Genomic DNA, 9,364 nt, shown 5'->3' with positions numbered 1-9,364 from the left:
ACACAAGCTGACATATCGTTGCTACCTTGCGCATGTGGATGGCGAAAGGCTCCGTCCAGCCATCAAACAGCTTGAGGAAAAGGAGGCCGTCAAGCGCCGGGATTTCATCTGCGTCATTGATGACAAAGACGTCGTCCGGTCTCGCGCCCACCACCCTGGACATGCCATTGTGGGTCAGGAAGGTACGCAGGTAGTCATCAGCGATCCAGCCGTCCTGCCGGCCTCCCTCTGGGAAGTGGTCGAGGAACACGTAGAGGATCTTGTGACGTACGTAGTCGTACGTACCGTTGAGGAGGAGATGCAGGAAACTGGAGAAAAATGACGAATGCCATTTAGTGCCATTCTTTTATGCAAAGACACATACAGTGCCATGACTTTGTATAAAATTGTATCAAGATCAGATTGCCATTTCAGAATCAGTCTGCATTTAAAAGTTCCCATGTGGAGTGTTTTACTGGTGGTGCTACGAAGCAATATTTCCATTAGTGTTTTGCATCTCATGTTTTACTAGCACATGCATGTGGAAACTCATGTATTAACGACAAACATGTGGTTCATGCAGTCCACATGTGTGTTGACTTTCGGTAGGAGGGAAATGGAAATGGACCTGAACACATTTGTTGAACTCTTACAATGCGTTGCAGCATTCTCCTAAACAACTGTAGTAGATGGGGACTTGTTTTAAAACGTAAAACAACAAATAAAAAAAACTAAATATAATGGTTTTAGCGGCTCATCCGGTGTAATCCAAGTCTTCGGAAGCCCCGAGTACTCAAACTGATTTGAAATTACATTGTGCACCCACTTCAGGCAGTGTGTGCACCAATGCTTGTAGCTTAACGGCTACAGAGAAGATTTTGTCTGAAGGGTGTAAATGATACAAATCCACTTGGATTATGCTGGACTGGTTCACTGGTGCCATTTAATGTTTTTTTTGGCAGGGGGTTGTTTTCTTCCATTTTAAAACAAGTCTCCATCTACTTCCAAGAACGCTGCAACGCTGTTTTGCTTTGAAGCTCCAGAAATGTTCTGTGGACTAAGAAACATCACCGACTTTCTACTGGCATAGTGGTGAGCCCATAATGACCAAACTTTTCCTTTAAACTGCATAACCATGAAACAATAAAGTGACTTTGTCAGAAAATTAACAGATATTTCATGGATTACACAACACAAGCATGCTTCAAAAGCCTGCTTGATTGATATTTCATACTGCAGAGAACAGAATGGAAACCAATGTTGCCTGGTGCAGTAGAACAAATACATCTAAACTGTGGGAAAATGCATTATGTTGCACCAGAGATAAAGAATAACAGGCGACAAAGGTCCTTGTTCGACAAATGACACCTTTCAGTCAAACAGCCCACTGTCCATACACCAACGTGACTGGATGAACAACTCAATTAACCTGGAGAAATGCATAGCCAAAGAGATTGTTCACTGAATGTAGCTGCTTTCATGCAGTGTCACATCCGATGACTGAACACACCAATCTCTCCCTCCAAGGCTCCATGCAGAGTCGATCGTGTCGCTCTTGTCATAATCTGCTGTAAAATTGCTCCCGAGGCATTTCATGTTGTTGCCAAAGGAACTTCACTGTAATTTTCATTCAGCACACTGATAGTCGAGAAGCATGAAGGTTGGCTGTAAACAAAGATTGTAAGCTGTCAACGGTAACGAGTCGACGCATCGGCGGTGTCACAATTTGGCACAAACCTGGAATTTTCTGCAACTTTCGGATCTTGTACTAATGAACGTGAATATAGGGCGTAAATGGAGCTTTTCCTGTGACCTCAAATAACTAAGACTTGCCATGACATGATCAATATTGTATAATACACAACTCTGATATGAAAAAGATGGGATGCAAACTAACAAAAGAATGCACCGTGTCCCTCGCAAATGACTAAATGAGTTTATCTCATCACTGAGCTGTGCTTCAAGTCCTGTCGCCATATCACACACTTTTACGTCTTTAATCCATCTTAATCGTTTGCTGAGCATGAATGCCATTTTAAAATGCCATTCTGTCAGGTACAAACCATCTGCCGATGGCCACACGGCACCTCAGTTGAGGATTAACGCTTAAACACACCTTGACCTTAAAGGCATGGCATGTGTAATCTCCCAAAAAACAATGCTGTCTTACCTCAGAGGCCGTCTCTCTCCATAGGCAGTAAAGTTGGATTCACAAACGAGGAACAGATCGACGGCTTGGGCGAGCTCATTAAAGCGAGCATGCAGCAGGTCAAACTCGTGGTTAATGTTGATGGCGTTGATGACCCTCCGCGGGGTCTCTCTGGGCGTCAGCCGCTCCTTGGTGGGCAGGTTGGAGTGGTAGACCATGGTGGGAACCCCGCAGTAAGGTCCGTGCCATCCCGGCCGACACACACACTTGACCAGCCGCTTCCCGTTGCCCCTGCTTCTGACCTTGGCTTTCGGCGCTACGGAGGGCTGCTGCTGTACTTCCAGTGGTTTCCGTTGCCCAGCAGCCACAGCTCGAGCCCCTTCCCCAGCTCCATTGGCCACAGACCCCCCTGATTTCCCAGAGTACTCCTTTGGGGTAGCCACCTCCGTCCCCTGCCTGAAGCAAAGGGCCCCAGCTTTGGTTCGGACAAAGTAAGAGGTTTTGTCGTCTTGAAGCTGGTGAGTGCGGGTGTGGAGGTCTCCCATCATTTCCAAGGGGTCTGGCAATGTGTCCCTATGTAACGCCACATGGTGGTCTCTCGCCACCAATGGGACCTCTGGAAGGTCAGGCCCGGCAGGTTGGGCTGGGTGGCTCGGGTTCCGTGGCTTCAAGTGGTCTTCAACTCTTTCCTGGACAGAAAATTGGAAAAGAAAGTAGTTTAGCACCTTGAGAGCGATTTGAAAGATGGCAACAAACAACGAGAAAAGTTCCAGTTCAGTGTCTTTGGATCGAGAGCTGAGAGCTTGGGGACATTGCACACTTATCTTGTCAAGTTCATACCAAATTTGCCCACTCTGAAGACCAAATGAGATCCAATTTGGTGACTCATAAGAAGTAAGTACCAATTATTATATACCATCCAAAGCATCCCACTGAACTCAGAGTTGGCCTGAGAACATGTTTAATATGTACAATTCAACAAGTGTTTTTAATTCAACGTAAAGAATGCAAAAACTTAAAAAGAAATTAAATACATACACATACAAAAACTCAAAGACAAGTGAAGTTAAAGACGAATATCACATTAAAACATTACATCAGTTTTATAGGATCTGCTCTCTGGTATAGTTATACAGCCAAGCACTAGCCAAAGTTATACTTCATGTTATATTATTATTACATGTTCTGATTACTTATACTATTAGAGTTCCTTCTGCAAAGATTTCTGCCTCTATTTATTTTATCATGGTGTTGGCCAAAAACTGTCTTGATGATCGGCTTTTTTTATAGTTCCTACTGCCTAGAAATGTATTTCTGTGTACACTGGACCTTGGACCTTTTTGTTATATAGTATCTTTAAAACTGCAGTGTAACTAGGTAACTGGGTGAGTAACATCAAAATCAGGGCAATCATTTGTTTTTCTTGTCTCAAAGCCTCTGTCAACAAGGGCGTGGGAACTACCTGAAGGTTGAAAATGTATTTGCAAAGTGATTAAGGTTGAGACTAAGGTTGCTTTATTAATATTTGTCTTGACTTAAACCAGACATTGCAATAAAAAAATATTAACAAGAGCACATGTTCAAAGATGGCCTGAGATAAAAAAAAAACAAGCAACTGGGCAATAAAGAGGCAGAGTAATAGATATGGTAAAACACAGTAACAAAATAGGGTAATAGCCGGATAAGATAAAAGATCGATCACGTGGGATGTCATATAACATGAGAATGACCTCAAGAAGGTTTTAAAAGCCAACAACATATGTACTCTTGATGTCTTTTTCCGTTTTCTCCTGTCCTTTTAAAATGCAGATTTTGATTTATCAAAACTAATTTGTAGATGTCTTAAATAAAATGACGCATATCACAAAGTTCATGAAGATTTATCATTGTCTTCCTGCAGGTGACAGATGTGTAACAGGAAGTGTGCTTAGTGCGATCACAAAGGACCCGAGTGACTGGAGGTGAGCTTACGTAAGCACACGCGACATTTTGTTTCACAGGACGAAGACACGACTGGATTTTGATATAAAAATACAAAGAGATTGATTTTGGATGTGATCTAAAATGGGTTAATTTCAGCACAATGTTATCTTTTTTTTCTTAATCAACCTTTTATTCTTTGACGACACAATGGAGATTATGATTCCTTCTGCACTGCTTTGTTGTCCTACTGGAAGGCTGTTACAGATCTGGCGAGCTCAGATAAGGGTTCATCAAGTTCAACAAGTCTGAGCTCTTACGTTGTGAAGTGCATATTTTTAAGCGGATACTGACACTGTATCTTCTGATGTGTTGAATGGTTATACCTTATCAATCTTTTGTCATCCTAAAGAGTAAATCAATAAAAATGTGTTGTAAGGTCTGTACGATATTTTCCACTCAGAATACAATCGGTGAGCAAAACGCACACGTCCTTCTCCACGCAGTCCAAACAACTAAGTGTGATTTCTGCCTCCCAAAACTGCAGAACGCTACGTGTAAAAATTGCTTTTTTAGTAACGCTGGGAAAAAAAATCACAATGTCTTTAGCCGAAATTGGCTTTTTCAGAGCGGTCGTTGTTCAACAGTGACGGAGCGTCAGGTGCTGAGCGATTCCTCGGCGCCTGACAAAAAGAACCAATTTGGGCTTGGAGCTTTACAATGTAAGAAAACAGAAAATGTAAGTAGTGTTTCACAGCGTTGCGAGATCTTGTTAGGGGGAAAATCCAATACAACAACACCACCGTATTAGAAAGCTTATGACAACTAAAGAAGGCGGTCTCTATAAAAAAAACATTTTTATTGCAGGGTTGTTGTACTGCACTTACTGGTGGCTTAATATACTGTCATAAAAGTTTACTGGTGTCACCTCATTTGGACTGTCTCCTCGCTGGTTCTCCTCCGGTTTCTCCCAAGGGTGAGGGGGCGCTGGCTCCTCCCTCAACCTCATCTCCAACCCTGCGCTGCCAATGATTCCAGCGCCTCCGACCATGACCCCTCCAATCCCCAGACCCAACCCTCCTCCTCCTCCGCCTCCCCCGCCTCCCAAAGAGCCCGGCAGGGCTCTGGCTTTGCTGTCCGGCTGCCGGAGAACAGGTAGGGGAGGAGCCTCTTCGGGGGAGGCGGGGCTGAGCGGGGTGGCGGCCGCGCCCTTCTCCCTCCAGAAGAAGCCGGTGACCATGATGAAGGACTTGATGTTGGGGTACGGGGCGGAGAGCTCACGCAGCAGGGAGACGTAGTGGAGGGCCTTGTAGTAGTGGAGGAAGGAGATGACGCACAGGCCCACCGTGCACAGCAAGAACACCCTGTGCCGCCGCATTTTCATCCTGGAAAGAGAGGAAATGAAGAAACATGAGTCCGACTAATAACATCAGAAAACAATTTCCGTTGTGAAATAATCTCTTTATTCTCATCTGCACCTCTGTGAGCGAAGCACAATTAACTTAAAAGTAATGTCCTCGGGGTTGTCCAACAGCACACACACACACACACCCACACTCACACAAACACACACACAAAATCAATCACCACTCCTTTACTTTGGTGAGAGCAATAGTCCAAATAACAGGAGGAAAGTGTTAGACTCAAGTGCACGGAGCCATGAACCTGCATTTTAGCCTTCAAGCTAGAATGAGTGCAACAATATTCAGCGTTTTTCCACTCAGGCTGTTGTTTTCTCCTTTAATCCTCAAAGACCGAGAACAATTGTTCACTGTCTTGTATTTATTTATTTTCCTATTCTCTTCTAGCATTCAGCATCAAGAGCCATAAATCATTTTGATTCAGTCTGGAGTCCCAATTTTATATTTGCTTTGTCTGAGAATGGATGAATTTACCAGAAAACCCAAAAAGTTTTGACTGGTGTTTTTTTTTTAAAGATATACTTTTATCAACATCTGACCTTTCCTAAGCAAGTTACAGCCATTTACTATAATATCATCCTAGTGGGAAAAAACGGGTGTAATCCTGTATTTAGAGAGTAAATATTAAGGTTATCAAATCACCAGAAGATACAGACGCTAAAGTTACTTCAACTGACTTTCAGAGAAACATAAGTAGCTTGTCGACAACCTCTGCCCATTTGCCCAGAGGAAGAAACTACACGAGTTTCCTTACAGATCAATGCTGCAGAACGTGATGGCGTGATCACCTACAGTGTGACAAAGCCCCTGAATGCCCAAACAAAGACGTGTGATACCATTAAAAAAACCTGAGAAATCATATGGATAGGATTAGCAGTTCAAAAGTTACTAAACATTTTGGAGCAATAGCCATTTTTTAGCTGCCACTGGTTGCATCAGCCTTTGAGGGTTGATTACAAAATGGATAAAAAGTAAAAAAAAAGTTTGGGACTAAGAAGATTTAATTGATTTTTAGATGCAGAGATTGCAGATCGTTCTATGTAAAGTGATAGCAGAGTTAGCTTGATCTGATTATGGATGATCTTACATGCGCCTGGTATTTCAGCTTAATTCAGCAAAATTCTGATGTTTCAGACAGTAAAACAAGTTTCCCTCAACCAGCGCTTAATTTGTAAATCAAAAGGTGCCGGCACACAGACAAAGTGCTGCTATTTCTATGGACGGCATCGCACCGACTCACACCTAGACACACACATCTTAAATTAACCACATTCATTCCATCATTTCACGGCACAAATGCCCACTGACTTGTGCGGTTCACAGTGCCAAAAAATGTAGACACTATCAAGCATAAACCACATGACAGCTCAGCTCACGTTTCGTGCACAACGTCAAAGCCATTACGCTTCATGGCGACGCTATTTGACATGACTGCTCCCTCCGTCTCTTTAAAATCAACTTCAATCTCAAGTGGGAAACGCTGTAAGAGGAGGACAGGGTAGATAGCATTAAATATTACACAAAATGTATTTGATAGAGATAAAGGAGGTGGCAGATCCTATCAAATAGGTGCTGGTTCCAGTCTGGGAGGTCCTGGATCCTGTCCCAGCACAAACTAAGCCCTGCTAAGTGTGATTTCTCTACTTTTCAGCGTTTTTCCATCTCACTCTTTTGTATTTGCAGCCTGCAGCTTCACCACTGTGGTTCACTCACCACTCATCAGTGTATTATTCATGTAGATGATAGCCCAGCAACAAATTGGCGCATGTAAGCACGTATTTACGAGCTAAAGAGCCAAATATTTCCCTCAGTAGAAGGTGGAGACCAAAACCGAGCTAAAACAAGAGTGAATATTGGATCTAGCTTCATAATTTGGATTGAAACATCACTCTAAATGCTAATTTCGCCCTGTAACACGATCACCACGTGCCAACTTGAAAGGGGCTGTGTGGAGCTTCTGTGTTGCGCTGTACGATGTTACTTTACGGTAGCCGACTCCATTTCTGAACGAACGTTAGCTACTGTTGCTCTCTCAAACTCTTAAACTCAAATCTGTAAAAGTTCAGGTTGTATTCAATCCACAAATGTTGAAAAACTGGTTCCTACAAGTACATTTGGCCACACTGAGACTCAAAGGCCTGTTTTCGGTGGTGCTGTGGCCTCGCTCTGTCCAGTCAGCTGTACATAATTTATGCTAATGATCGCGCTGATTAAATGATTCGATTTGATTTCCATCCTGTAGCTTTTCATTGAGGGCGATAAAGGACAGAGGAAAGAGTGAACTGAAAGAAGAGAAATCAGAATTTCCACGGATGTCTGGCTTCTCATGGAGGACTTGCTGAGTGTGGACGATACGAGAGATTTCTATAGAGTGAGACGGACCAGACAGTTCTTATCGAGTCCTGTTTGTAAGCATCTGCCTGATCCGTTTCACCAACATTTTCTTTCTGTTACAATAAAGAAATTGACTCAATAGAGCATAAAAGTGGACTCAAAGCTTCTGAATATGAGCATCTGTCTTGGCTTTGAATGGGGATTTCCTTTTCAGCCAGGCACAGGCAGTGCCGGGTCAAGGAACGGGGACACTCGATGCTTACGCAGCAAGATTTATTATTGTACCCTAATCCATCTTCGCAAAACGCTGGACATCTGAGCACATTAAGCATACAATGTGCAGGGGAAATGAAAAAACAAAACACTGAGCTAAGGGGGGGAGAAAAAGAGCCAACTCTGCCAGTGACCTCCCAGCAATGCATCGCATGAATCTGAAGTAGCTTGTTCAGCACAACCCACCCCTTCCACCACCCTGAGGGTCCTGACTACTGGATATGAAACGGGAAGAGGAGAGTGATGTGGAGTGTGAAGAAGAGCAGGGGAGGAGTGAGGTCCGGCTGAAGATGGGGGAGGACGAAGGGGAAGAGGAGAGGATGGGATGGGATGGGAGGTGGTGGTGGTGGTGTGGAGAGATGTGGTTCAGTGGAGGGAGGATAGCAATGAATGAGGCATGAGTTGGTGCCTAGAGGAGCGAATGTCAGGCCAGAGAGGAGAAGAGAGGAGGAAGAGTGATGGTACTCTGTGAGGATGAAGCATTTTACAGTCATGTGTTGCATTAACAGAACATTTTGAGACTATAGGCTCAAATAGTTTCATCCTAACAGCTGAAGACAGATGCATTAAGATCCTGACTGGAGTTGAATCATGTCAGTCTATAGTCTTGAGTTTGGACAAGTCTTGGCTATGAAGTCCTGAGTCAAGTCAGGTAAGTCAAGTTTCAAATGAAAGACCAAATCAAGTCCCAAACTTTGGTTTGCTCTGCACTGCCAATCACACGTCTCCCTTGTTCACAAAGCCTCATTGGCTGCTGTCAGACTGATTTAAAATTAATCTGTTGGCAGACTAACGGGAGGATCTCACGTCAGTCCAAATCAAACAGATTATGTCCAACTGAAGTCAAGTTTCATTTGTGTTTTTAAAAGGGAAAGTTCACCCCCAAATATGATGGAACAAGATGGCACTCGGCACATACAAGCATACATTTAAAAAACCTAACACCGATGTCTCTTCCTCGAAATCATGACCCGGTTACTTGAGATGATCCGCAGATGTTGTTGTGAGCAGTTTCATGGTGGAACTATTTTCTCTCTATCAAACTTCAGCTGACAGCCATTTGAAGAGAGGCTGGTGTTTGTGACAGCGTGGGATGTAAACATTGACGGTTTCCTCCTCGGCTGAGCTGTAACATTAGCTGGCTTAGTTAATCAGCCACTAAGTTTTAGAGGGATCCTAACTAACACAGAATTAGCACACAAACAAAGAGGAGCACTGGTGACGATGAAGTAATAAATTATATCGGTCGAGATGGCATTTTTCCCCCCATACCTTTTTTTTTTTTCAA

General features: G+C 43.4%; 1 protein-coding gene across 5 annotated transcripts in view; it reads right to left on the bottom strand.

Annotated features, from left to right (window-relative positions):
• Positions 1-9,364, bottom strand: part of mgat3b (beta-1,4-mannosyl-glycoprotein 4-beta-N-acetylglucosaminyltransferase b) — a 76,358-nt gene that overhangs the window by 12,552 nt on the left and 54,442 nt on the right. For all 5 annotated transcript variants that reach the window (XM_084378668.1, XM_084378669.1, XM_084378670.1 and 2 more), the window contains exons 2-4: positions 4,977-5,433; positions 2,150-2,817; positions 26-308 (exon numbers count right to left, since the gene is read on the bottom strand). In XM_084378668.1, the coding sequence (XP_084234794.1) occupies positions 26-308; positions 2,150-2,817; positions 4,977-5,432 (1,407 nt within the window). In that variant the 5' untranslated portion in view covers position 5,433. The remainder of the gene's footprint in view (positions 1-25; positions 309-2,149; positions 2,818-4,976; positions 5,434-9,364) is intronic.

The sequence above is a fragment of the Pagrus pagrus genome (genome assembly GCF_965226575.1).
Source record: "Pagrus pagrus genome assembly, chromosome: 2".
Taxonomy (NCBI): Eukaryota; Metazoa; Chordata; class Actinopteri; order Spariformes; family Sparidae; genus Pagrus; species Pagrus pagrus.
The sequence above is the reverse complement of the archived record's forward strand: the minus strand, read 5'-3'. Positions and strand labels throughout refer to the sequence as shown.